At 46.9% G+C, this 27,665-nt stretch overlaps 1 protein-coding gene and 1 long non-coding RNA gene across 5 annotated transcripts; one reads left to right on the top strand and one right to left on the bottom strand.

Annotated features, from left to right (window-relative positions):
- Positions 1-101: 101 nt before the first annotated feature.
- LOC132214852 (uncharacterized) lies at positions 102-27,665 on the top strand. 3 transcript variants are annotated; one of them, XR_009448365.1, is made up of 4 exons: positions 102-246; positions 10,123-10,210; positions 13,532-13,624; positions 27,205-27,665. It is a non-coding gene; the product is annotated as an uncharacterized LOC132214852 (long non-coding RNA). The 3 variants fall into 3 exon arrangements; XR_009448363.1 differs by lacking the exon at positions 102-246 and adding an exon at positions 2,130-2,216; XR_009448364.1 differs by lacking the exons at positions 102-246; positions 27,205-27,665 and adding exons at positions 2,130-2,216; positions 16,671-16,777.
- Positions 20,339-27,386, bottom strand: ANAPC16 (anaphase promoting complex subunit 16). Of its 2 annotated transcripts, XM_059662441.1 has the most exons (3): positions 27,245-27,386; positions 21,880-21,954; positions 20,339-21,162 (listed from the first exon to the last, which is right to left on the bottom strand). In XM_059662441.1, the coding sequence occupies exons 1-3, from the start codon at positions 27,384-27,386 to the stop codon at positions 21,047-21,049; spliced, it is 333 nt and encodes a 110-aa protein (XP_059518424.1). In that variant the 3' UTR covers positions 20,339-21,046. The 2 variants fall into 2 exon arrangements, with proteins under 2 accessions (XP_059518424.1, XP_059518425.1); XM_059662442.1 differs by lacking the exon at positions 21,880-21,954.

Below are 27,665 nucleotides of genomic sequence, written 5' to 3' on the forward strand. Positions count from 1 at the left end.
CCTTTGAGGGTTTCCAATTGCCATGTATCAAAGGGGAAGGTGGGGTCGGGCGGCTTTGCTCCTCACGCTGGGGGAGTGGTAGAGGGAGAGACAAAGATGATCAGGAGCTGCTACAGTGGGGACAGCCTGAATCCAGGCTCACTGCCCGCCTGGACAGCAAAATGAGGCCTATTTTTTTGTATGTTCTTCCAGGGCAGAAAGACCAGAAGGGCTTTGCCCAGCCTCTGGATACCCCCAGGAGCCGAGGTGAGTGAGGCCGGATTAGAGTGTTAGCAGAGAGGAATCAACCCTCTCACTTGTCAGAATTCTTCATTCAGTGGAATAAACCTTACAATCTTTGAATGTTAGAGCCTGTGGGTCCTGGGAGAGCGTGCCCACCCTCCATCCACTGCCCCCCCCCCCGCCCCCCTACTTTATGGACAGGAAACTTGCTGGAAGGCCAGGAGCCTTAGGAGGTGAGGTGCCAGTGATCTCTCACTCTCCTGGCAGTTAGGTCTCACTTAATCCCCAGGAACTTTCTTTTCCCAGACGTGCAACTGTTTGTTTCCTTGCCCCTCTGCCAAGTCTCCAGCCTCACTCAGAAGTGTTTTTTTTTTTTTTTTTTAATCTTCAGTGCCAATAGTAGCCGGGGGCTTGGGAAACTCAGGTTTATGCAAAAAGCAGCCGCCCAGGGTCTGCAAGCTAGGCCTTCTTCTGGAATTCCTTGCTGCAGGTGATGGAAGCTGCCAGTCCCACCTGGCAACTGTGCCGCCTCTCACAAAGATCTTTCATCTTTCTGGAGCTCTTTATGGTTTTAAAAACACTTCCATATCCTTTAGTATTTTCATAACTCTGTCAATAAAAATAACTACTAACATTTGTGTAGTGTAGAACGGTCAGGCCCCATCAGTGTCATTTTGCAAGTAAGGAAAGCAAGGCCCAGACTGATTGGGCAGCTAAGTCAGTTGGAGTGTCATGGGTACACCAAAAGGTTTCAGGCTGGATCTTGGGTGAGGCAAGTACCAGAGGCAACCAATCGATGTCTCTCTCTCTCTCTCTCTCTCTCCCTCTCCTCTCAAAATCAACTTAAAAAAACCCCAACATATCCTGGGTGAGGATTAAAAAAGAAAAGAAAACTGAGGCTCAGCTAGGAGCAGGGCTTGCGGGTCAGCAGGCTGGAGCCATGACTCTGGCTACAGGCTCATTCCCTTGATCCCAAGTTACTAACACCCTCAGTTGTGAGCCTGTGTGGGGGATGGAGGGGCAGTACATGGCGGGGAGTGGTGGGTAGAAGAGGTAGAGCGAACATCTGGAGCTGTTGACAAAAACTTTCTCTCCTGGGCTGGCCCCTGTTTTATCTCCTCAGGTTCTTCCTCCCCCTGCCGAATTAAGCAGCCCCCTCCTCTCTCTCCTCTCTGTCTCCCCCCCCCCCCCAGGGGTTTGCCTTTAGCTAGTCACCCACGGGCCCAAAGTGACAGTGGTTCTGCCACCACACCCCTGCAGGTACCTCCCTGAGCGCTCTCCCCTCGGAAGGCGAACTTGGGGAGCTCCAGAGGGACTCTCCTCGTCCCCGTGTCCACAAGGCAGACCCGGCGTAGGAATCTAGGAGCCACTGCTGGAGTTTTGTACAGACTTAAAAACAAACGCAGGGAGAAACAAAAATCTAAGTTCCTGGAGTCTGCTCTGGGGAGAGGGGCACACAAGAGCTCCCCCGACTTCCCCGAGGTCTGCAGTCGGGCCAGCCGGGTGGGGGGAGGGGAGGCCCCCCGCCCGCTCCCCCTGCCCGCCCCCCCCGCCCGCTCCCCCGCTTCCCCACCCACTCCCCCCGCCGCCCCCCCCGCCCGCTCCCCCGCCCGCCCCCCCCCCCGCCCGCTCCCCCCGCCCGCCCCCCCCCGCCCGCTCCCCCGCTTCCCCACCCACTCCCCCCGCCGCTCCCCCCGCCCGCTGTGAGCTGCGCCCGTGGGGAGCCGGCCTCGGAGGTGACAGATGCTGAGCAGCTGACTTGGGGGTGGGTCTCCGCGGACCCCCTACGGGGGGTGGGGAGCTGGGACGTGACTTGGAGAACGTACCTCTGGGGGGATGGGAGGAGGATGGCGGGACCGTGGAACTGGGGAGAAGGGCGGGGCTTCCCCGGCCCCGCCCCCACGGGAGGAGGCGCCGGCGCCGCGGTGCTGAGCTCAGCGCTTTGGCCCCGGGGCCGCGGGTGGGGGCAGGGCGGAGGGGCCCGCGCCTTTCGGGTGAGCACGGAGGAAGGGGGAGAGGTGGAGGGAGGGAGAGGCTGGGGAGCTCCCCCAGCCCTGAGGCTGGAACTGCCCTGGACCTGGTCTCTGGTCTCTGGTCTCCTAACAAAGCGGCCCCTGTAGGGGTGGGGGAGGCCTCTGGGTGCGCGGAAAACCTGATAGGGGTGGGCTGGGGGTGCCCATGAGTCACCACCCTAAAGCCCCGATTTAGCCCCAAGACCTCACGTCAGAGGGGCCAAGCCGTTGTGCCCTCTGACCCCAGGGTTTGTTTGGTGGAGGGAGTGCGGGGAGTACTGCCCACCCCTGCGTGGCCGCCTGCCAGAACTGCCCAGGCCACCTCCAGCAGGGCAGGCAGGGCAGGCAGGGCAGGCAGGGCCTTCTCTCTGAGGCAACCTTACAAAGATGCAGGAAGATCAGCTTGAGAGGAGACGGAAGAAAACCCTCTGTACCCACCTGGCACAAATGGTTACTCAGGACGAATGGGTGGGTGGCTATTTTTGAGCTGGCCTACATACCTATTTGCCTCTTTATCTTTTTAATATCACACATGGTTATTATGGGAGCTTTTCTTTAGCACTTGGTGCAGCCGCTGCATTTGCTGAGGGCTGCACAATGAGGCGTGTTGCCTCACTCTCCCAGGAAGTTTTAAGAGTCTCTAGCCCTGGAAAGCAGGGCATCAATAGGCCAGCAGAAGCTTCACCAAGCTCTTTTCCCAAAGAACAGGATCCTAGCCCTGAGGCGCCAGCTCCAGAGCTGGCCAGCCCTGGGGCAAGGACTGCCACCCAGACCTGGTAACACTGTCACTGGGTTTTGCTGGGCCGACCTGAAGCCCCCGGGGCCTCTGGGCCTCCTTGCTTGCAAAAGTTGACCTTGTGGTCCTGCAGCCCCACACTGGCAGGCTTTCTTTTACGGATGGGGAAAGTGAGGCAGAGATGAGTTATGGACAGAACTGGTTTGGGATTTACTGCTCTGATTAAGTAGAAACAAGGAGAGTCTGGAACTTTCTATGTATTGTACCTAGTGTAGGCTCTCTAGGACTTCTATGAACCTTTTAATAGCTCCCTATTGTCTTCAATACAGATCTGGCTCCTTATTTTGGCCCACCAAGCCTCCAGGACAGACCCTTGCCTATCTCTAGAATCATTTCCCTTCCACAGCACAGGAGGGGAAAAATCACATATGGATCTAATTACCTCTGAAACGCTCTTAAATTTTCCATAAAGTACAGTGTACATAGCTTTGTGTATACAACTTTGCAGAGTAATATGTATGTAGATGTGCAAAATATATACAGCCATGTACAGTGGATCATAAAGAGGACATCAACAAAGTATAAGCATATAATTTACAGTATTTTTAATCACATAAAAGAGAAACAGACACATAGACCCAGAAGTGAGACTGTAGAGGTAACAGCAGGTTTCTGTCTTCTCCCATCTGGTGCCCTCTCGGGGGCATGAAATTCCTGGCCCAGGGGAAGAGAATGGGGACGCTTGTGCTGCTTAAACTGCTCTTTTTTGCTTGGATGTTTTTTCAACACTGGTCTGACTGACTTTACCAGGTCCCCGTGACCTGTGGGATGCCTTTCCTCTATAGTCTTAAGAATCTTCTCTTTCTACTTGCTCCCATCTTCACAGCGATTACTTTCCTCAGATGCCCTTCTAGCTCTGACTCACACTGCATGCTTGTCTGAAGCTCAGAGCCGTCCAGGAGCCCTCTTTCAACACACTTGGGAAGCTCCATGTTCCCCTGCCAGGTAGTCCAGGGCAGGGAGTCCAGCCCAGACCTGCTTGGCTTTGAAGCCAGTGCTCAGTTCACATAACCATGATGAGTTGCTCTCTTCCCACTGGACATTGTGTATTGAAATGATCCTATTCTGGGTCTGATGCCTCCTCAGACTGTAAACTCCTTCAGGAATCACATGTTTTAAATCATTTAAGTACCTACCACTACCACCACCCCAACTCCCCGCAACACCCACACATACTCTCACACACACCTTCTATACGTTCATACATACGGTGTATGCTCAACAAATATTTGGCCCAGAATTGAATGGAATTAGAGCCCACGTGTGAATCAAGTGTGAATCAAGGTTAGTGTAAAATCAGCAAGAAGTCTCCCTGACCTTCCCAGGCAATGGGGAACTCTGCTTCCCTTGAACTCTATTAGCATTTATTATTGTCACAGAAAGTTAAAACTGGGAAGGGGATTTCCCTTCTTGTCAGATGAGAAGACTACAGGGGAAGTGTCCAGAGTGGACTGGAATGGGAACCAGGTCCCCTGGTCTGCTGGCTTGCACTGGCCTTCTCCATTGCACCTCATCACCTCTTCATAGAGGCCTTCCCTGGTGGCCCCAGCCCTCCTCTATCGTTTCCTTTCAAAGCACTTATCCCATATGTAATTATACTTGTGCTTATCGGTGTGGGTGTCCCATGTCTGCCTTTCCCACTGACTGTAAGATCCAGGAGGCCAAGGTCTGTATCTGTTTCATCCTGGAGCTCCAGTACCCTGCACAAAGTCAGGATCACGGAGTTCCCAATAAATGTATGTGAAAACCAAGAATGAGTATTCATGTGGCCTGAGAACCTCCTTACATTTCCCTAGGGCGGCACTGAGGTTGGCTCACAAATTGCAGAGTTGACAGGACTAGAGTGCTCCTTGCCAGTAGCTCCTAGGCAAACACCCTGTCTTGAGGAGCTTAAGATGTAGGAGAGGAGATAAAACACCTAGTGAACAATCCTAACACAAGGAAGGTGGCTGAGCTGGGTGCTAGCACTGAGCAGTGGTGTGGAGGGCAGACTGGAGGTTTGAGACCTGAGGCTGAGAACCAAGTAAATAGTGATTGCAAAAACTGAAAACCACCTAGGTGTCTGTGCCAGGAGAATAGTGAAATAAATTCCAAATCCTGGAATATTATGTGGGTGTTAAAAAGAGTGAGGTAGATTTTGGAAAGATGCCCAAGACACATTGTCAGGTGAAAACAAGTTGCAGAATAATGTGTATGCTATAATCTCATTCTGAAGAAAAAGCAGAGGACGCGGCCCTGCAGACACATACTTCAGTGTGCAAAGAAAACATCTAGGAGGATACTGGAAACTGTTTACAGAGGTTATCTCTGAGGGATGGAGGGCGGGGAGCTTTTACTTTTCATTTTCACCTTCTGCACTGTTGGGTTTTCACCATGAGCTCATACTGCTTTCACAAGAGTTTGTGTTTTTGTTATTGCAGGATTGCGGGGGATGGGTAAAGAGGTGGGTGGGGCCGGAGAGGTGGAGACCCAATGAGAAATGCTGCAGGATGAGGGGCACTGACTGGGCCTGGAAAGATGGAGGGAGGGTCTTAGAAGGCCCTGTGGTTCCAAATGTGGAAAAGTAGAGACTGTTGTGGAGACAGGGGCATCGAGTGGAGATGGGATGTGGGCGCATAGGGCAGTGTAGGACGACTCATTCAAGGTGACTGGCCACAGTGCTGGTGACCCTGGGCAAGAGACTAGAAACCCAAGACCAGGGACCCTGGCTCAGAGGAACAAGGGCAAAGAAAGGAATACGGGGGACCTTTAGGACCCTACGGATGCCTTGGCGGGTTCACCATCCTTTGAGTACAGACCGTTCTGGCTGCAGCTTGGAAACAAGCGAAGCAAGGAGGGGCCAAAGCCTGAGCCAACGGAGGAGGTCTGCCTTCCCCTGGCTGGGGTGTGCCTGCCTGGGTCTCTGGGCTCCTCCTGCTTGCTTTCTGGGCTCCCAGCCAGGCCTGGGGTGAAAGACCAGGGCTTTCGGCCCCTTCTGGAGGCGAAGCCCCTTCCCAGGACCAGGAGCAAAAGGAGTCAGAACAAAGATGTTCATGGAGAGATTGGGGGAGGGAGAGGGAGCTGAGTAGGGGCAGGAGAAGTTTCTTGGCTCAGATAAGCCAGTAAAAGACTGGAGAAGGTCAAAGATGAGGAATGTTCTGTGATTTCTAGACAGCAGCTCATTTATCTCATAAACACTTGCTCTGAGCCCGAGTCCAGTGGTAATACTGCCTCCATGCAAGCTGGATAAAGAACCCACTTTGAGGGACTGTGCTTGAAGTCTTGTCTCCACGTCTCTTCACAAAAGCCCCGCTGAAAGGAACGAGGAGAGCATCTGCCATGTGCTAGGGCACTTTCACAGGTGTCTGTTTAGTCTGCACTACAACCTTCTCAAAGGAGCTATTCTTTTACACGGCAGGAAACTGAGGCTGGGGAGGATGGTGCCTTGCCCACGACCACATGGTTAGGAAGTGTTAAAGCTGGGATTCGAACCTGGGTGTGCCCGGGTCCCACTTACAATTTGGTTGCTTGGAGCTCAGAACACATTTTCCCATCAAAATAATGCTGTAAGTGGTGGTTTGGTTGCCATAATGGCCTCGCTCACCCAGGGTATAGCCAGAATTAATTCTATGTTTCAGTGTGGTTGTGGATGAATCAGGCTTTTGCGGGCTAGCCTAGAAACCCACAGGAGAGGGAAAATGCATTTGAGGGTGTGTCCGCGCTGGGAACTGTTGTCCTTACTATAGTGCCTGATTCAGGGCAAGCAGGGAGTATGGTGGCTCAGGGAGCACTTGTCCTTTCCCAGCCCTGGAGAGGCCGAGTTGTTCACAGGAGCGAGGAAGAGCATCAGCAGGTTTGGGGTTTATAAGGCAGGGGGTGCTGCATGAGAATGTGTACCAATTTCCAGACTCTGCACATTGTAGTCCTTTCTTTTTCTTCCTTACACTGCTCCTCAGCTCTTCTACTTCTTCCTCTAATGTAGCACTCCAGGCAAGATCTAGGTTCATTTTCCCCGCTAACTCTGATGTCTGTGTATGAAGTGGCTGGTGATGACCACTGCATAGGAATAGGAGTGACTATAGGAGCTCAAAGCAAAGATCTGGAAAGCTTTTAGAGTGACTTCAGGGAGAGCATTCATTCGTTCATTCCCTCATTTATTCACCAGACACTTGTGGGTGTGCTGGGCTCTATGCTCCTTCCTTATCGGCACTTCTTTTGCCAGAAGAATCCTGGGCAGGACTGACTGTGGGTCTTAGACCCAGAATCTTAGCATTGGAAGGAACAGATGGGAACTGCTGTCATTCACCAGTTCAGGACGGGCCGAGTGTCAGGCTAAACACTGAGAATATATAAGTATGAAGCATGAAGTCTAGAGAGAGGAGGAAAGTGCTTTGCACAGTTTGTTAGTCCAGGGTCCCCGTGACTGGACCAGTACCGGCTCTTTCTGGCCGTACCGATGGCCTTCCTCCTTCCTGCCTCAACATGGGTCCCAGTTATCTTTTAGGATTGAGTCTGGGGCTGGGGGGAGGCCACAGAGAAGTAGTAGGATTCCTTTCTCACTGATAGTAACAATGGCTGGGCTCTCCCCTGCAGTGAGAACTGGATTTCCTGTAGGTGGGGTTCAGGAAGACTTAGAAGACTTTTCTCATTCTTTCAATGAGCCACCTGCTTGCTAAATTCCAGGTCTTCATGAGCACCATTCACTCTGCTTGTACCTCTGTTTCCCAACCTCCTTCACCTGGCTAATTCCCATTGGGCCACGGCTTAAAGGGCTCTTCCTCAATAACTTTGCTCACCTGTAGCACTCCATGCTCATTCATAGCACCTTGGACTTCCCGTAGGATGACCATGGACCTTGGGATTGCTCTTGCTTATTTTTTTTGAAATATATTTTTACTAGGGGCCCGGTGCACGAAATTCGTGCACTGGGTGTGTGTGGGGAGGGGAGTGTCCCTCAGCCCAGCCTGCCCCCTCTCACATACTGGGAGCCCTCAGGCGTTGACCCCCATCACCCTCCGATCGCCTTATCGGCCCCTTGCCCAGGCCTGACGCCTCCGCCAGAGGTGTCAGGCTTGGACAGGGGACCCCCATCTCCCCCCGATCACTGGCTCTGGCCCCCGCCCAGGCCTGAGGCCTCTGGCCCAGGAATCATGCCTGGGCAGGGGACCCCCATCTCCCTCTGATCGTTTGCTCCACCCCCCGCCCAAGCCTGACGCCTCTGACCCAGGCTTCAGGCCTGGGCAAGGGGACCATCATATCCCCCCAATCCCCGGCTCCGCCCCCCACCCAGGCCTGATGCCTCGGCCAGAGGAGTTGACCCTCATCACCCTCCGATCACCAATCACCGGATCGGCCCCTTGACCAGGCCTGAGGCCTCTGGCCTAGGCGTCCGGCCCGGGCAGCGGGGACCCGCAGCTGCAGCGGCCCCGTGATCGTGGGCTCCGCTTTAGGCCCAGGCAAGGGACCCCTAGCTCCCGGGATTGCCAGCTTCGACCGTGTCCAGCTCCCATTGCTGGCTCCACCCCTACTTCCTGCTATCACTGGCCAGGGCGGCAAAGGCGCCTGATTCTCTGATCATGGCTGGGGGGCAGGGCAAAGGCGGCCCCAGGGCTGCCTTTGCCCTGCCCCCCCAGCTCTTAGCTCCCCCCTGGGTTTCCGATCACTGTCAGTGGCAGGGGGCTTCTTCCTGCTTTCCCTTTCGCCTCCCTGCATTGTGCCTACATATGCAAATTAACCGCCATCTTGTTGGCAGTTAACTGCCAATCTTAGTTGGCAGTTAACTGCCAATCATAGTTGGCAGTTAATTTGCATATAGCCCTGATTAGCCAATGAAAAGGGTATCGTCGTACGCCAATTACCATTTTTCTCTTTTATTAGATAGGATTGATTTCAGAGAGGGAAGGAGAGGGAGAGATAGAAACATCAATGATGGATCATTGATCAGCTGCCTCCTGCATGCCCCCTACTGGGGATCGAGCCTGCAACCCAGGCATGTGCCCTTGGCCAGAATCGAACCTGGGACCTTTCAGTCCGCAGGCCGATGCTCTATCCACTGAGCCAAACTGGCTAGGGTGCTCTTGCTTATTGAATGCCTTTCTACTGGACTGTGATCTCTAGGAGGGGCAATCACCAAGACTGCCTTTCCTTTGTGTACTTGTTTTTAGCAATTGTGTGCCCATGATCTCAGGCAATACTCAGTATACAGAAGATGTTCAATGTGCAGTTGTCGAATAACCTGGGATCCATAGCTAAAGGCAAGGCCTTCAAGTGAGTGACTTTGATTCAGGTCATCCAACAACTGTGTATCAAGGTCCAGCACACACACAGGATATAAAGATAACTTGGAAAAAGAGGTTTACAATCTAGTAGAGGAAACTTAAAAACTTTAAAAACTGCAAAAATCTCTTCTAATCAGAGAGCCTACTAGTCCTCTCTCCCTCACTGGTAGCTCATTGATTCTTGGCTACTTGAGCTGGGGCCTAGCATATATTTCTGAGTCCTGGGACCCTCTACAGCAGTGGTTCTCAACCTTCTGGCCCTTTAAATACAGTTCCTCATGTTGTGGTGACCCCCAACCATAAAATTATTTTCGTTGCTACTTCATAACTGTAATGTTGCTCCTGTTATGAATCGTAATGTAAATATCTGATATGCAGGATGGTCTTAGGCGACCCCTGTGAAAGGGTCGTTCGACTGCCAAAGGGGTCGCGACCCACAGGTTGAGAACCGCTGTTCTATGGGCACAGAACAACCTGGGGCCTGGTGTGCTGCACAAAGGCTCCTGGGGGCAGTTCCAGGGAGCTTATGCACAGGACAGACATGATTGCTAGGACTTGCCAGATTCTAGACAGGGCAGAGTTCGGGCCATGGCTTCTCTGGACAGTTCTGCACCACATGCCTGAGCTTTGAGCTGTTTTGGAGAAGTCATTAAGAATTCTCAAATTCATCTGCAGAGAAACTTTGAAGGCAAAGGCTTACATTCATTTCAAGGATTTGAAATGATATCTCAAAATCAGTTATCCCTAGAGTGTCAGGAGACCTGGGTCCCAAAACCTTGATACTGACCTTGGTTGTTCCTCCCAATATCCAGAGCTTCTGTTTTGTCATCTGCAGGATGTTTTGTCAGGGGGCACATGAGATGCTACTGTGTGACAGTGCCAAGCACAATGAGGACGCTTCAGAAAGGAGGATGCATCAGAAGGTAAGTGCTCACAGTCTGGTCACTGGGGGCCTCACTCAGTAGGGAGGACACAATGGAAATGGCTTCCCGGGGCCCTACAGTGGACTTCATGCAGGTGCAGGCAGCTAAGGCTGAGGGTGTGAGCGAGGCAGCACTAGGACCCAGGGGCGGTGTCTGGAGCCGGCTCAGCTGGGTAAGTTCCCAGCCAGAACACAATGTTCTCAGTGTACCCACAGGAAACCCTAAAGAGGAGAACTGCACATGGCCCTCTGCTGGGTGTGTTCTGGCCCCAGCCTTTTATTCTTTTTCCTAACCTCAGTCCCCACTTTCACATCCTGTAACCTGCAGAGCTGCCCGTCCCACCCCGCTGGGCTGGTCCCAGGCCCTGGGAGAGCAATCAATGCAGGAAGCCCAAGGCCTCACTGACCTTAACCATTTTCAAATAAGACCATTTGCCTCTAACCTTGGCTTCCTGAATCGACCCTTTGTGATGGAAAGTTTTCACAGTACAGAAGGCAGACTCAGGGGACAAAGCTGAGCTGCTGGCTGAGGCCAGGGTCTTGGCTCAGAGAAGGGAAACAGCTGATGCCGCTGAACCATCTCCTCCCTTCCTCTCTGAAGGCCGGACCCCACCTGGGACCGGGCGAGGGCCTGCACTGCTGCTGCATAAATCAGGAGGAACTGGGAGCTGCCTGGGGAACCAGGGCCAAGTTTGGGGCAGAACATCCTATGATGTGGTTCCGAGTTTTCATTTCCACGAATGCTAGAATACGTTGTCCCACCAAGCTATTTTTATTGAATGAAAAAAAATTTTTTTTAAAAAAAAGCAAACCTCTGCAAAACCAACAGCCCTCTGTTACAGGGAAGGACAAGGTGAACTTTTCACTTCCTTCTCCCCAGCCTATCAATTCATCTGTGGTTTGGTGTCACCCACACTTCTGTGCTATATTCAATCTCAATTTTTGCCTCCTTGTTTTTGAAGCAGCAAGAGCCAGGCTCTTAAACCCGTGTTGCTCTACAAGTTGCATGAGGCTTTCAAAACAACCTTGAGTGAGTTCTCAAAACAGATTGCAAAATGGAGACCCACCAGCCTTCTGGGCAGGTATGGAGGCCAGATGCCAGCCTCGATGCAGAGGCGGGCGGAAGAGAGTGAGCCATGGGAGAGAGCATGCGAGAAGCCAGCACCACCCAGCCATATTCTGGCTAAAACTGCTCTGTTGGAGGGCTGCAAGGAAGGAGCCAAGTTCTGGGTGCCTCCTTAATGAGCGGCCTGACCATGGAAAAGAAACCTCAGTGCTTCTATTAAGCTCCATTAATAGGGCTCCTTCCACTCTGACATTTTAGAGTCTTTTTCAAAATATCATTTTGTAAGAGTTTTATGGTGTCCTCACCCAGGCCAGTGAAAAGATCCTATGGGTGCCTCCCAGACTTGTCCAGGCTCAGGGGTTCCCTTCTTGGAGAAGGGCCTATAAAAGCAGGCAATGCTGCTACTCCTGGGGTTAGTCTGCTCAAGGCTCGGGGTCCCAAAGGACCTGGATTCTAGTCTTAGTTTTTTCAACTTGCTGTATGACCCTGTGCAAGTCGCTTTCTCACTCGGGGCTCTGATATCCTCATTAATCAAAGGAGAAAGTTTGGTAGACATCACTGTTGTAAGTGGAGTTGTGTCCCTTCCCAAAGTTCATATGTTGAAGTACCAACTACACCCGCTACCTTAGAATGTGACCTTATTTGGAGATAGATCTTGACAGAAGTAATCATATTATAATGAGCTCAGTAGAGTGAGCGCTAATCCAATATGATGGTGTCCTTATTGAAAGGGGAAATTTGGACACAGAGACATACATAGAGAAGAAATGATGTCAAGAGACATTGGGAGAAGATGGTCGTCTACAGGCCAGGGAGAGAGGCCTGGAATGGATCCCTTTCCTTGGCTTCCAGAAGGAACCAACCATGTCAACAACTTGATCTTGAACTTCCAGCTTCTAGAACTGTGAGACAATTACGTTCCTGTTGTTTAAGCCACTTAGGCTGTGGTACTTTGCTATGGCGGCTCCGGTAGGCTGTTACCGCAGCCTGAGCCCAAACTAGTACAGTTGCTAAGGCCCCTCAGCTCTTGGGCTACAGGATTCTTTCCTGCCATCTTGGTGGCTTCCTCTGTCCCACATGGTCTTTCTCTTACCCTCTCCCATTGAGTAAATGACATCATGTGTGAAAAGTGCTTAGCACAATGCCCCACATATGGTAACTCTTCACTATTACAAACATTATTAGGGCTCTCAGTGTCTAGAGACACAACCTGGACCTACCCTGAGACCCTCTGTGCAGGTGTGGGTTCTAAGCCCAGGCCCTCGCACTCAGGCCTTCATTATTGAAGGCTTACCCCCCCCCCCCCCCCCAGCTTTTAGATCTAAGAGTATTAACTTGGCACCTTCCAGGAGCATTAACTCTTTTTAATGGAAAGCTTAATGGCCACAGCCAGTAGCACTCAAAGGCTGCAAAGGCTCAGAATGGGAGATTATTTCTCTGTCCTTGGACTCCACGATCCCCAGGGTCATGCAGAGCTGCAGAACTCTAAGGCTAAGCCTCTGCTTTCCTGTTTGCCTGATGAGGACACCCTTGGCTGGCAGCATACTGGATAAGGCTTAACTACAGGTGGGGTCAGCGTCTGTGCTTCTGGACAGCGGAATGCTGCCTTCCTCCTTGGTCCTCCATCCCCCTTCTGCTTCTTTTGAATGAATCCTCCTCTGTCCTGAGAGATGGCATGGGGACCATGTCCTGCTTTCTTCCTGACTCCCTGAGTCCATAGGTCTCTGAAGGTCAGAGCGCCTGGTACTCCAGCTGCAGTCTCGGGCTGGTCAGGAGAGTCCGAATTTCCTTGGCATTATCAGGAGTGCTTTCAAAAAACACTCTGGCCTTGAGTTTGTTGAAGCGGGAGCACAGAATGAACCTTGAGTCTTCTCTGGGCAATGACACTGGTCCAGGACAGCAAAGTGCTAGGTTGTCCTCCAGGCAGGGCGTGTTTGTTTGAGAGCTGCATTGCCCTGACTTCACAGGATACACCAGATTGACTGTATTTTGGAGACTCTGCAGAAGGTTAAGTGGGTAGAGTCTGACTTGAACAGCCCCCAAAACATGACCTTTGGGTTTGCTAAACAAATGAAGAGCCCGTGCTTGTGTGGTTTATCCTGAAATATATGCCTGAAGATTTCTGAGAATAAGGAGGGGAGAGAGGGCGTGGGATTCTCCTTCAGGCTTTCAGGGCCAGGGAAAGGGGGAGGAGAAACGGTTTGGGGGGAAACATCTTCCCACAATGTCCATATACTTTACATTTGATCATTCCAGGCTGCCTCTTATTCTGGTTTTTGGCTCAGAGCCCAGAAGGGAGGCTCCTTCAATAATCCTGTCTGAACTTAGGACATCTGCCTTTCCCTCCAAGTAAGTAAATACATATGAATCTGTAAACACTTAGTTTCTAGTCAGAGCAAAAATACTGTTCACCACCTAGTGGCCTGCAAAGATCACATCTGCTGCATTCCACCAGCCTATGGGTCCAACCCTTCCAGGCCTGAGGAGCCTGCTTTCGAAGTTATTTACTGTGAAAGTCAGGATTCTTGGCCTCTCTCTTAGGTGCCCCTTGGCTGTGCCAGACAAATGCTCTTTTGATGGAAAGTGGAGCACGGTGAATGAGGCTCAGAACAATCTGGTTCTTGCTTCCTTCTCCTGAGAGAGCTCACCACTCCCCTGTTTACACACTTTGCTGCAGCCACACCAAACGACTTGGAGTTCCACAAATGCTGCCCTGCTTTTGCACATGCTGTTCCCTGTGCTTGGAGTGCTTATTTGGCTTCTTCCCCTTTTTGCTCGGCTGATTCACCAGTCTCACTCAGGCACAGGCTCCCCTTGTCTAGGGAAATGTCCTTGTCATCCCCTCTATATTCCCACCTCCAAGCCCTCTTGGCTTCCACAGCACCTTGTACAGACCAGAATCATGGGGTTGTGGCACTGTATATATTCCTCATGTCTCCTTTTTCCTTATGTGCGCCCCCCAACCTGAGACCCATTGAACCCTAGGAATGAGGCCAGGGTGCCTGTATTTTTAGTAAGCTTGATTCTGAGGCACAGCCAGGTTTGGGAAGCATAGCCCTAGCTTTGAACTTGTTTCCCTACAGATTACTAGACATACACTAGACCCTGAGTAAATGTCTGACTCTTCTAGTTTCTCTCCTAGCCTCTTCTTGTTTCACTTCTGTCCTTTGCTAGCCCTAGACCAGTAATTTGCTTATCCTCTTGCCCTTACCATGCAAAACTATAACCACCAACTGCTCATTTTTTTCCATTCCTACTGCCATGTGCTAGGAGCTGTTGGCATACTTCTCCAAAGATTGGTGCCCTTGCAAGTTCAGGGACTCTAACCGCAACTGGCCCCTGAATGTGGTTGGCAATCATCTGACCCTGGTCAGCTCTATTCCATTCTTCACACAGACTGTTCCCAACCTCAGTGTTCACCTCCTCTGGCCCCACAGACAGTAGACCAACTTGCCTTCTCCTTCACAGAGAAAATAGAAGCCACCAATGGGAACTCCTTCAACTTCCTGCCACCTCACCTCCACATACACCGGCACTATTCTTTTCGCTCTCCCTCCCTCTAAGACAGTGGTTCTCAACCTTCTGGCCCTTTAGATACAGTTCCTCATGTTGTGACCCAACCATAAAGTTATTTTCGTTGCTACTTCATAACTGTAATGTTGCTACTGTTATGAATCGTCATGTAAATATCTGATATGCAGGATGGTCTTAGGCGGCCCCTGTGAAAGGGTCGTTCGACCGCCAAAGGGGTTGCGACCCACAGGTTGAGAACCGCTGCTCTAAGAGTAATCAGTCCTACTGGGTTCTGGATCCCATTCCCTCCCACTTCTTTAGGGCCCTTACATCCTCAGTTGTCCTCTTTTTCTCTTTGACCTTTCCCATCATAAAGAAAAACTGGGTGTCCTCCTTTAACTACCACCCTCTCTCATTTTTCCCTCTCCTTCCCTTGAGCTTCGTTAAAATGTTGCCTAGATTTGGCCTCACATTTCACCTTCCACTGAGCTTCCCTCCCATGGCAGTCTGGCTTTGCCGCCACCACGCCTCCTATGATGGCTACTCTTGAGACAAGGTCACCGACAATTTCCTTGGTAAAATCCAAAGACCTTCTCCATCCCTTATCTCATTTACTTGCTTGGCTACCCCAGATACTGCTGTTTGCAGCCTCCTTCTCACAATCTCTTTCTTCTTGGTTTCCCTGATGCCAAACTCCTCCTCCTTTTCCAGCTCTTTCCTGCCAGTTGCTTTCCTAGGCTCCTCCCCCTCTGCCTATCTCGTGCATGTTAGGATTCCTCAGGGATTCGATCCTGCTTGGTCCAGTTATCCCCTCGCTCTATGGGCTCTCTCCCCGGACAATTCCATTCATGCTACCTTTGATTCAACGAACATCTCTAGGCTGGTGAGTCCCAAACTTAACTGTAGCTCAGCTCACTCTCCTGAGCTATAGACATAGTCACTTGCTTATTGGACATCTCCTTGAGTCCACTCCTCTTCCTGTACCTCTGTCTCAGTGGACAGTACCTGGTTTTCTGCCGAGTTCTCCAAATCTGACCGGTCATCAGGTCCTGTGTGATACTTCCTGAGTGACTTTCAAATCCAATCCATCCTCTGCCGCCACATCTCTGATGCAGGCTGCAGTTATCTGTCACCTGGACTCCCACCACAGCTTCCTAAGGATCTGGATCTTACTGCCACCCATTCGTCATCACCCCGCTCCCCCCCCCCCCCCCGCCCCCACCCGCCCAACTAAAATTTCTGAGGTGAAACTGGATGTTGTCATTCCCCTACTTCACAACCATGTAATGGTTTCCCACTGTTCTCTGGTTGAAGTTCAAATTCCTTAGCAAATCCATGAGGTCCGATCCTGTCTCATCTTTGCCCTTATAGTCTATGAACTAGCCAGGAGCAGCTCCCCGAAAGCATGATGCCCTTTCTCACCCTTGGACCTTTGCATATTTCTTTCCTTCCACCTAGGAAGTCCTTCCTTCTCACCTCACTTACTTGTTCGTCGGGTCTCGGCTTAAACATCATCCAGCTAAGGAAGCCTCTTTTGGCTCAGCGGAATTAACGGTCTCTGACTTTGTAGGATCTCATGCTTTCTCCTAGCCGACAGTTTTTACACTTAAAATTACCCTTTTCTCCCTTAATATATTTATAAACTCGAGGTTGGTGACTGTGTCTTGTTTGATAGTGTATCCTCAGTATCTAGCAGATGCATAGTAAGTGCTCAGTAGTTGTCGGTTGAATGAATAAGACAGGTGGAAAGGATCAACCCGTTTTGTTGCCGGTAGTAAACTATATGTTGTTTCGTTACCTGCCCTAAAGAGCTTATATTATAAAAATGAAATAAGCTGCCAGGAAAACTTGACCGACTGGGGTAATGAATGCACCTTGAAAGGTGGAGAAGAGCTTGCGGAAGCAGACGCGTGGCATTGCCCCCGGGCATGTGCGCAGGACCAGGAGGGCAGGAACCCACCAACTCAACTGGCCTTGGATCCTCATGAGGATGGGGTCGTGTGAGACACGGCTGCTCTGGCACAGTTTTCATTTATTCCACAGCTTCCACCTGTCAGTGTAGCACTACAGAGAGGTCTGGGTTATAGTTTTGGCCCTGCCCACTACTTATCTCAGTGACCTTAGGCATTACTCCACTATGGATGTTGCTCTGCAGATAACACAGCGTCTAAAACAGGGAAAACACACATCAAATTCATTCACTCACTTACTACGTGCCAGGTAGTGTTCCGGGTGCTGAGTGTATGAAGGTGAATGAGACAAATTCTTGACATTGTATTTGTAAACCAGGGGTGAACTATATGATCTCTAAGGTCTCTTCCTGCTCTAAAATTCTGTCTCCCAGTTTGACCAGTTGCAAATAAACAAGGCAGACTAGTGGCAAAGCACCGTGCTCCACCCTCCTTTACGTTCTCCTCTCTTGGTGCCATCTCCACTCCAAACTCAGCTCTGGGAAGCAAGAAAAGGTCGGGTATCTTTGTACTCTGCCTGCAACTCGAGATTTAACTCTCCAAAGGATCTGCTGGTTGAGCTTTTCCCTTTTTGTGGAAAGGCTTTGTCTTGGTTGGACCAAGGAGACCTGGCAAGATGTGTCAGGTGAAGTTAGGTGCTTTGGCAAAGGCATGGGAGAGGCAGAGCGGCCTTACCCTCCACCTGCAGTATCTTTTAAGTTTGCCTGAAAGGGCACCGGGTTATTGGACAGGTTCCGCCCTTTTCTCTGGATGTTAGGCACCCCCTGGTCCTGTCTCCTTTCTTCTACCTCTGCTTTGGCCTTAGGTCAGCCGTGGGCAAACTACGGCCAGCGGGCTGGATCCGGCCCCTTTGAAATGAATAAAACTAAAAAAAAAAAAAAAAAAAAAAAAGACCGTACCCTTTTATGTAATGATGTTTACTTTGAATTTATATTAGTTCACACAAACACTCCATCCATGCTTTTGTTCCGGCCCTCCGGGCCAGTTTAAGAACCCATTGTGGCCCTCGAGTCAAAAAGTTTGCCCACCCCTGCCTTAGGTCCACACTTCAGTATCTGGTGTTTCAATCAGGAAGAAGGGATTCAAGGGCTCTCAACCATGTGGGGGAAGGAAAGCCATAGGCTGCAAGTAACTGGACAAAGCAGAGGTCCTTGGGTCAGAAACATGACTTATACTGTCATTCCAGGTGAGCTGTCAGGCATGGGATGGCACTATTAAGTAACACACGAGTATCAGTGAAAAAGAAGGACTTTAATACTGATCCTGGATAATTAATTATGAAGTCAAAAAGTAAAATTTTTGTCTATGTAAAAAGTGTACTATTTATGTCTCATTACTATGAGATAAATTACATGTCATTGTATATCAGATTGACATGACTAATTCTTTATTAACAGCAAATATTGCCTTCAAATTTCCTAGTATGTGATGAACTAGAAGGTATGGAGAAAAAGATTTGAAAGACCCCCCTTGCTTAACTATAATCTTGGTACCTTACTGTCTCTGTGCCTGTTCCCTCAACTGTAAAATGATGACTGCCTCACTTCTCTCACAGGGTTGATGTGAATCCACACTACATATGTGAAAATGCTTTGGAAACTGCAACGTGCCTTATGCACAGAGGTACCCTGTTACCATCAGCGTTCTTAGGACGCTGTGTGCAGTCCTGGCCATAGCTGCCATCTGTCCTCTTGCCTTCCCCCTTGCTCACTTGCTGGTAGGTGTCCCTCAAGGACATAACTACATTTTCACCACACTAAATCTTAGAAGGTTATGCAGGCACACACATAAGCGAATTCCTATCAGTTTTTAAGGAAGAGGCTGTTCCTTCATTGTGCTTGAGACCCCTTATCACCAAGTACTGGGACAAAGGCTTCTTTCCTCCTGGTAGCTAGTTCATTTGGCCATAAAAAAAGCGTTAGGCTTTTTCTTTGTATAAGGCAGTGGGATGCAGCACCGTGCATCAAAAATAATCTCAGCTTCGGAGTCTGGCAGGCTCTGAGTTCAAATCCGGCCTTGGCCATTTACTTAGCTATGCAGCCTTGGCAACTAATGCTCCCTCTGAGCTTCAAGTTCCTCTTCTGTATCGGGATATTTCATATCTTGCAGTGTCACTGAAAGGATTATAATTAATGCCTGTGAGTGACTGGCACATAATGAGTGCAGAGATGACAGATGAGCAGCAAGGTCTGTCTCTAGGGCCAAAGCATGGTAATTGGAGTTGTGGATGATGAAACATAATAACCAGCTGAAAGGTGCAGAGAGGGAGGGGCCACTTAAAAACACAGCGAGGGTCTCTTTCCTGGCAGCACACAAATAGAAGCTGAATGATCACCGTGAAAGGTGCTTCAGAAAGCATCTCTGTTCAACCCTAGAATCTCTTTAATTTCCAAGGTCAGAAAAAGAAATGTCCCAATTTTTTTTTTAATCCTCACCATAGGATATTTATCTCACTGAGTTTTAGAGCGTGGAAGGGAGAGGGAGAGAGAGAGAGAGAGAAACATGGATGTGAAAGAGAAACCAAACACTCCATGACTGGGGCCAGGGTATGACGTATATGCCCTTGACTGGAATTGAACCCAGGACCTTTCAGTCTGCAGGGCAACGCTCTATCCACTGAGCCAACCCGGCCAGGGTGGAAATGTTCAATTTAAAGAGAAAAATTTTGTAAGTTCAAATACCAAAGGGTAAAGATGAGCTAATAAAGTGTCTGTGTTGTACAATTATACAAATGAAACCAATGAGAGAAAATTAGTGATTGCTTCTAAACTGTCACTGAAACCATGATTTAAAGGTTTACTGTAGTCTAAGTATTTTTATTCTTTTTCTTTGGTAATAATTCACATTATTGATGCTAAAAAGTACATTAGGAAACTCAGTGGTTTTCCAATATGGAGTTTGTTTGGGTTGAGAAATTAATATGGAAACAGATGAGCTTTCGAGGCTAGTAATTTTTGTGCTCTGATGTGCTTTAGGGACAAGAATAGTGGGCTGAATTATCAATCAACTGGAATCTATTCCAGTTCCAAGATTTTCTTCTGCCTGGCTCTGGATCACGAGCCGGTCTTTACCTTCTCTGTGCTCAGATTCCTTCGTGACTCACTGAGGTCACCACCTCCCTGTCAGGTAGTACATGTTAAACATTTTGAGATTAGGGACAATTGCTACTGGGATTATATTTATTCATAATTAAGCCACTCTAAGCAGGTCAGGTACAAGTTATTAATAAGGAGAAAGGCAAATGTTTCTGAGGCAAAATTTGCATAAAATCTAATAAAACTATTCTGTCTCTTTTTTTAAATGGTGGTGGTGGTGGTGAAAACTATTCTCTTAATTGTGCAGTGTCGACCTGGGCTCTGTGAGGGAGAACAAAGGGTACCGTTTAGCTTTCCAGGTTTTTCCCTATCATAATATAAAAACCTACTTAGATACTGATAAGATAAATTCATATATTTTTGTAAAGACAAATATTCCCATTTGCTTAGGATAAATGGTTTTCAGATTCCTGTCTTATAAAAAATAATCTGACCTCTGCCCCCTGCCCCCAATCTCTGAGACTCTGAAAGGATAAAGAAACCAGTTTGGAGCTCGTTCAAAGGATTTATTTGCCACAGAACTGCTTGAGCCCACCAACAGGAGGAACTCAGGATTCCTGTGTTTAAAGGATATTGCTCCCTGCTTTATTCTTACAAGTGCTTCAACATTCAAAAAACAATTCTTTTGCCAGCATTTGGCATGTCTAAAAGATGTTAGAAAAAGTTAGAATCTATAGAATTGGATGTCTAAAAATAGAAAAAACCCTAAACATTTAAATATGCCTCATTCAGACAGGTCCTGAGTAGAAATCACATTCATCAGCAAAACAGAACGTTTTATGTCAGAAGTGCTGAATTTTATAACTCCAGATCCTGACCTGGACTTGACTGGTGAGGATTCCACCCACTGCACAAGTGTCAGGAGAGAAGCCATTCTGTTGGCTAATTCTGGCTTGTGACCTACCCGGCTTGCCAAGTTTTATAACTCTCTTAAACCCAAACCTCCTGGTTCTCTGATGCCTACTGTCTTAACCTAATTCTCAAAGCTAAAAACAAATAAACACAAATTTTCCCTGCAAGATCACACATTTAAATACTGTTGCTTGTGGACAGATACAGAGGAACTAAGTACTGATGAGAATGAACAATTCAGCAGTGGCGCTGTGAACCTCTGGCTGGCTATGTGAGGTGTAGGAGAAGTCCCCGCTGGCTCTGCACTTGCTGTGCTCACCGGGGTGCCCATCCAGGCAAGGTCAACACGAAGAGGGTGTGAACCCCAGCAGCTGCTCGATGGGTTTAAACCGCCACTCATCTGCCTCCAGCTCTTCGACCAAACCAGCTAGTTTTTCCATCCGAGCAACTTGCTGATCTGTAACGAGTTAAGGAGGTTATATATAATACAATGTATTTCCCATTAGAGTCACCAATCACCAACATGATGACTGGTTTAAAAGTAATTTCTACAAGGAGTTTCCCCCTTAATATTCTAGTAATGGGGTCTTATTCTATGTTGGTCAGAAGACTTAATCTTAAAAAAACTAATAAACAACTTATCCTGCATGCCATAGTGACGTATACTAAAAGCCTAAGGTTACAGGCAATTGCAGCTTTCCCCCAACATTATGCCTTCAATGGTGCAATGGTCTGGTGGGGGAACAGAGTTCCCTGATGCATAAATGAAGGCCTGGTGAGGCATGATGGGACAGAAAATGTGCTACGGGGATCTTAGAGTCCAGGTAGACCATGAGGTATTACATAAATACTTGAAAATGAAGATGATGGTAAACTAGGGGAGGATTACAGTAAACAAAGTTTTCAGAAAGGGGAGGAAAAAGCAACATAAAAGTAGGAAGCATGAACTCCCCTAGAAAACTAACCCTTTTGACTTCAACTTTAAGCTTTAATGAGGACATTATGTGTGGATGAAGACTGCAGAATGTTTTTGTTGCAGGTAATTTAGAAAGTCCATTCAAACAGCCTTGCTGAATTTCAAGAGTTTGTCACAAAGTACACCAACCTTTATGAATCTCACCCTCACCCTGGAAATTTATTCTCATAGTTAAGTACACAACACTCATGTGCTTACCATGTTTTACCTGCTTCAGTGTAGAAGCCACCTGGTAGCTGAAAACAGATTCACAGAGAAATCTCTCAGAGCCATCTACAAACGAGAGAAAAAGTTTTAATCTGCTTTGAGGGTTTTACGGCTCCTGTCAACCAAGTAAACATGTCCCTTTTCCCTGCTTTTACATTCAGGGTCTCCTTTTCAGTGTTTACAAAGAGGGTTTCTGTTTCATTTAGAACTAACATTGCTCAGTTATAAAAGCTATTTCTATACCTAGAATATTAAAATAGTTCCTCTACTTGTTTAAGAATTTAAAAATAGTGTTTAAAAAAACAAAAAACAAGAAACCTTAGTCTGACGTCCTGGTCAGCATTTCTCCCCTCCCAACCCAATAGTTTCCTAATGTTCTCCTGTTCTGTATGTCAGGCAAACACTGACAGCTGACACATTTGGCCATGTGACCACTGTGCTATCAAAATACAAAGGTACACCAAAACGTGAACTAATTTTCATTCTAAAAAGTCAAGCTGAGGGAAAAATAGCTGTTGTTGTTTTTCAGTACATCGAATTACATCACTATGACCATGACAAAACACTGCTGGGAAATTTCATTCTGTCAACGCAAATTGTAACCTTGATTTTCCCAATGAACCAAAACATTGCAATTTGGATGGCGATAAGAGTACAGTGCAATTTTAGAGCCTAGTGCTGTACTGGTGCCAAGCACTGGCAACAAGAAGGTAGCTAACTCAGTCACCACAGCATTTGGAAGATGATTGTGAAATACAACTTAGTTCATGTTATTCCTTGTCAGGCAGGGGCTGATAGAGCAAAACATACCCCAAAGGACACAGAGCTCATGTAGGAAAATGTGACATTACAAGGGTAGCTCAAATCATTTGGGGAAGGTAATTTATTGCAAAAATCCTAAAACAAATGGAGGCAGAGGACACAGTTGTCTTTTTTTAGGTGGAGGTTCATGTCAGCACTCCTTGGTGTCAAGCACTCAGCCATCAATCACGGGCTGGTGCGTCAGCCAGGTATTAAGTGATAAGGAGTTAGGACTAACACATTCTGGCTTCAGGCTGACTTTTACACAAGGCAGACCTTATTTCAGAAGTCATGGGAAACAATAAAGAAACACCACGGATATTGTGTCCAGATGGCTTGAGTATACAACCAAGAGGGCTTCTTTTGTCCAATATTCAAAATTGATGCAAAAAAGGAAAATATAATTATTTTTCATAAAGTGATGTGCAGTTTAGGGAGAGTGCTACATTCTTTAAATTCGATCTCTTTTCTACATATTGTGCTATGTGGGATCTGATCTGATCTTCTCCTCCCACTCCCATGTCATCTATAGAGCAGATCATCTACACTGAGCAAAAAAAAATTTTTTTTCCAATTAATTGAATATTACACTGACTGTCCAGTTTAAAGATCTAGGTAAACTAAAGATATCATTGAGTTTTTCAGATAATCGGGCAGCGAGTAGCTATAAATTCCACTATGGGAAGAGGGACTGTGTGAACATTTGACAACAATGATGCAATTTATTATGGCTCTTCTGTGTAAATATACCAGTGTTCATTATCTTATTCATACCCCTGCTTAAAGAGTCAAATTATAACTGAAGTTTCATTTTAGAATGAGCAAAGCATAGAGAATTAGAGCTCAATTCTCAGGTGGTTTGACCCTGAACTATATATTGAGCTTTAAGATCTCAAACAAGGCATTGGGGATTATGGGCTATAAGGATCAGGCCAAGATGTATTTGGACTGGAAACTCTTGGAAGTGGTACCTTCTACTTACATTTAATCACTGGTGCTAGCTATTAGGATAAAATGCTGCCCAGCGGGTGTGGCTCAGTGGTTGATCGTTGACCCAGGAACAAAGAGGTCATGGTTTGATTCCAGGTTAGGACACATGCCCAGGTTGTGGGTTCGATCCCCACTAAGGGGTGTGCAAGAGACAGCTGATTGATGATGTTTTTCTCTCATTGATATTTCTATCTCTCTCTCTCCCCCTTCCTTTCTCTCTAAAAATCAATAAAATGTTTAAATTATAACATTTGCATATTTCCCTTGGTAATCAACTTCAAAGCAAAAGGATGTAAGCTAACCTTTCAGAGAGGCACTCTGTAGGCTTTTGCCGAGATCACTTTGCCACTCTCTATGCCTACAGAATACACTTTTGCTGATTTGCAGCTCTGTATTAACCACAAAGTCCACTGCTCCTCAGCCACATCCTATTAAGTGTGATATCTGTACTAATCTAAAGCCTGGAATTTCTCCAGAGAGGAGTCAGCCTGGGGCAATCTGTCTTCCATTTAGAAATTGTAATCAAACCCTTTGTAACACACCAAGTAACAATATATCAGCTTTCCTCTTAAGAGACAAGCAAAGGTTATAAGAAATGAAAAGTTCAGTAAATTGCCCAAATCTAACACCACTGCAACTCCAACAAATAGGATGCTAACAAATTCATTTAAAAGAATATTACCTCACAACAGGAAATTAGACAATGTCAGATAACTTATATGGCAGTGGCCTACAATGTCACTAAAATCCAGCCACTTCTGAGCAGGAAGGCTTACTAATAATTGGGTGAGGACAATTTGGTCAAGGGCAGGAGAATGCTGAAAACTGCTGTATACTGCTTATGTGATACTGCTTATCAGGGGGCAAGTAGGCACACAGAGAAGTTAATTCACAAGGTTAACTACAGGTTAATTGGGTTTACTATCCTAGATGTAGGAGGATACATGATCAAACTGAACCTGTTAAGATTATAAACAGCATCCAACCTTTGTTTGAACAGGCAATTCTTTTTACTCTATTTTCATATTCAACTCTTCTTACTCTATTTTCATATTTAATTAAACTACTATAAGAAAAATGGTTTGCTACATGGTAATATTAATTGCATAACAGTATCACTGTAAGAATGGTAGAAGATGGCTTTCAAAACTAACGTCTTTATTAACTCACATTTAGGAGTATTCTTTTCAATTTAACATTCGTTTTTTTAAAAAAAATATTTTTATTGATTTTAGAGAGAGAGGAAGAGGGAAAAATAGAAACAACGATGAGAGAGAAACATTGATTAGCTGCCTCCTGCATGTCCCCTACTGGGGATCAAGCTGGCAACCCTGGCATGTGCCCTGGCAGAGAATCCAACCTGTCAGGCTCAATTTAACATTCTTGATTTGACCAGGACAGTTCAGTGATTGCCATCTCTAATTTTTCATATTCTGTCCTTAAGTGTAAACAGCTTTAAAATATGGATGAAACTTTAAACTTAAGAATAAAAACTGTGCACTGTGAATTTAAACTTAATTCCTCCTACAATAGAAAGCCAACACATTCCTCCATAAAGCACACTGAGATGAATAAAAATGGATAGAGCTGTAACTTGTTAGAACATCAACATTCAGACTAATCTCAGAAGCCTTTCTTCTTTTAATGTTTCCAAGTAATCTGGTGTATACTAGCAAAGAATGCTTATAGCTTTGAGACTAAGGAGGGATCTCCAGTATTAAATTCCTCCCACAGCCAGAATTGAAATGACTTCAATCTTAGAGTCTGCTGTTAAACATTGATTCCTCATCTGTTGCTATAAAACTCATTAAGCAATTTAGTTTTTTGTTGTTGTTCATTAAGCAATTTAAATGCTTTCAACTTTTGATTTGTTTTGTGGGAAAGCTGCTTAATACCAGGTCTATGCTATGTATAATCGAAGTCATAATATACTTTCAGTGTCAAATATGGTAAGGTCCTAATTACTACCTCCAGACTCAGTGACACTAACTTGAATATTTTAACAAAACTGAAGAAAATGAAAAGGCAAAGACACAAGTACAGACACTTCAGATGTATCACTATGTTACCCTACCATCTACTTTAATAATCATGATTTGAATTAATTCTAGAAAGCCTTATGGTCCCAGTCTTTCCATATTTTCCTGCCAAAATGATTCTTCTATTTGCCCTGGCTTAATCCAAAACTTTTTATGATACCTGATATAAATGAATAAAGATCACCCCTGGAAGCCAACTGCTATCTACAGTTTGTAACTTTCTCAGAGACATTTTCAGATTAAGTATATTTACTGAAATTTGCAGTATTTAAAACAAAAAGATCAATAAATAATTAAGCACAAAAGTGCTAGAATCAAGTAGATTTTGAATTCTTGATAGGTTCTTTGTTGACTTTTTTCCAAATTATGATAAATAGTATAATAGTTGAGGATCATTTTCATGAAACTCCCCTGGGTGTTAGTCAAAATAAAGATTCCTGTGCTGCACCCTAGACTAATTCAGAATCGCTAAGGGTGGGCCAGAAATGGGGGCTTAAGTAAGCTCTTTAGGTCATTTTTATGCTCTCCATTAAGAATTTATTGGTGCAAAAAAACCCAAAAAAACAAAAAGAATTTATTGGTGTAGCTCCTAAAGCGACATGAATCTGATGAATTCCAGGTACCAATGCCATTTCATGCTCCCAGCCTGTGCCCTGATCTTGCCCAGCCAGTTTGCAAATGTGTGCAGAATAAGATGGCAGATAGTATGATGCAAAAATCCAGCTCCAGTGCTAGAAGAACCACACAGCCCTGACCTGCAGTGGGCCAGCACAGTCACCTTCACCTGTAACAGTAGTATATTACTTTTGATTTCCTCTCAGAGCCTCTTTGATGGGGTTCATCTAACTTTAGATTAACGACATAAGACAAAATTTGTCAAGCCTACTAATCATAGGGAGACAAGCTAGTGTTAGGATAAAGCAAATTGGAGCAGGAGATCAAGGGAATTTCTGACCCTAACCGGTTTGGCTCAGTGGATAGAGCGTCAGCCTGCGAACTGAAGGGTCCCAGGTTCAATTCCGGTCAAGGGCATGTACCTTGGTTGTGGGCACATCCCCCGTAGGGAGTGTGCAGGAGGCAGCTGATCAATGTTTCTCTCACATCGATGTTTCTAGTTCTCTCTCCCTCTCCCTTCCTCTCTGTAAAAAAATCAACAGAATATATTTTTTACAAAAGAGAATTTCTGGTTCCAGTGCTTACTTTGTCTTTAACATGGGCAAATCACTTGAACTTTCCTGGGTCTAAATAACTCTAGATCAGTGGTCACCAACCGGTGATACACGAGGTCCGAAAGGTTGGCAACCGCTGCTTTAGATGACTTCTATGAGTTCCAAAGTCTTTTCCAGCTCCAAAGTTCTGATTTTGGAGATTTGTGTTTTAAAGATATTATTTTGAAATGGGGACAAAAGATGAAATGTGGAGCTGAAATCAGGGCAAATTCTTCTAATCCACTGAATAGCATCTTTACAATTAACATTTAGTGCAGGTCTGAATCCAATTATCAGCAAAAAGCAGCCTGAGCTCACCTTCTAACATCTCCCCAGCGCCTTTGGGGTAGGTGAAAAGGGCCTTCCGTGGTGGGGCAAGGTCTGAGACACTGAAACCAGATCCACTGACAGAACTTCCACTGACCCCACCGGCTGAGGAGGACGAGGAAGAGGCAGCCATTTCCTTCCTAGCAGAAGTCTCCCTTCACTGCGGAGAAAGAAAACAGCAGTTGGCACATTTATGGGAGTGAGAGCGACATTTCATTCTAGCTGCCATAAAAGCCAGCACAAGTTTAGTAAAAAATTGGCTCCCCCCTTTTTCTACCCTCTACTCCTACGATCTTTTATTGAGCCTCAGGCCAAAATGTCACTCAGGATTTTAAGTGAAGATATGTTTATTCTTAGTTTTTCTACTTAAAACACTATTTCCTACCATTAGTAAACTGTTTATGTCACTTGG

The sequence above is a fragment of the Myotis daubentonii genome, chromosome 13 (assembly GCF_963259705.1).
Source record: "Myotis daubentonii chromosome 13, mMyoDau2.1, whole genome shotgun sequence".
Taxonomy (NCBI): Eukaryota; Metazoa; Chordata; class Mammalia; order Chiroptera; family Vespertilionidae; genus Myotis; species Myotis daubentonii.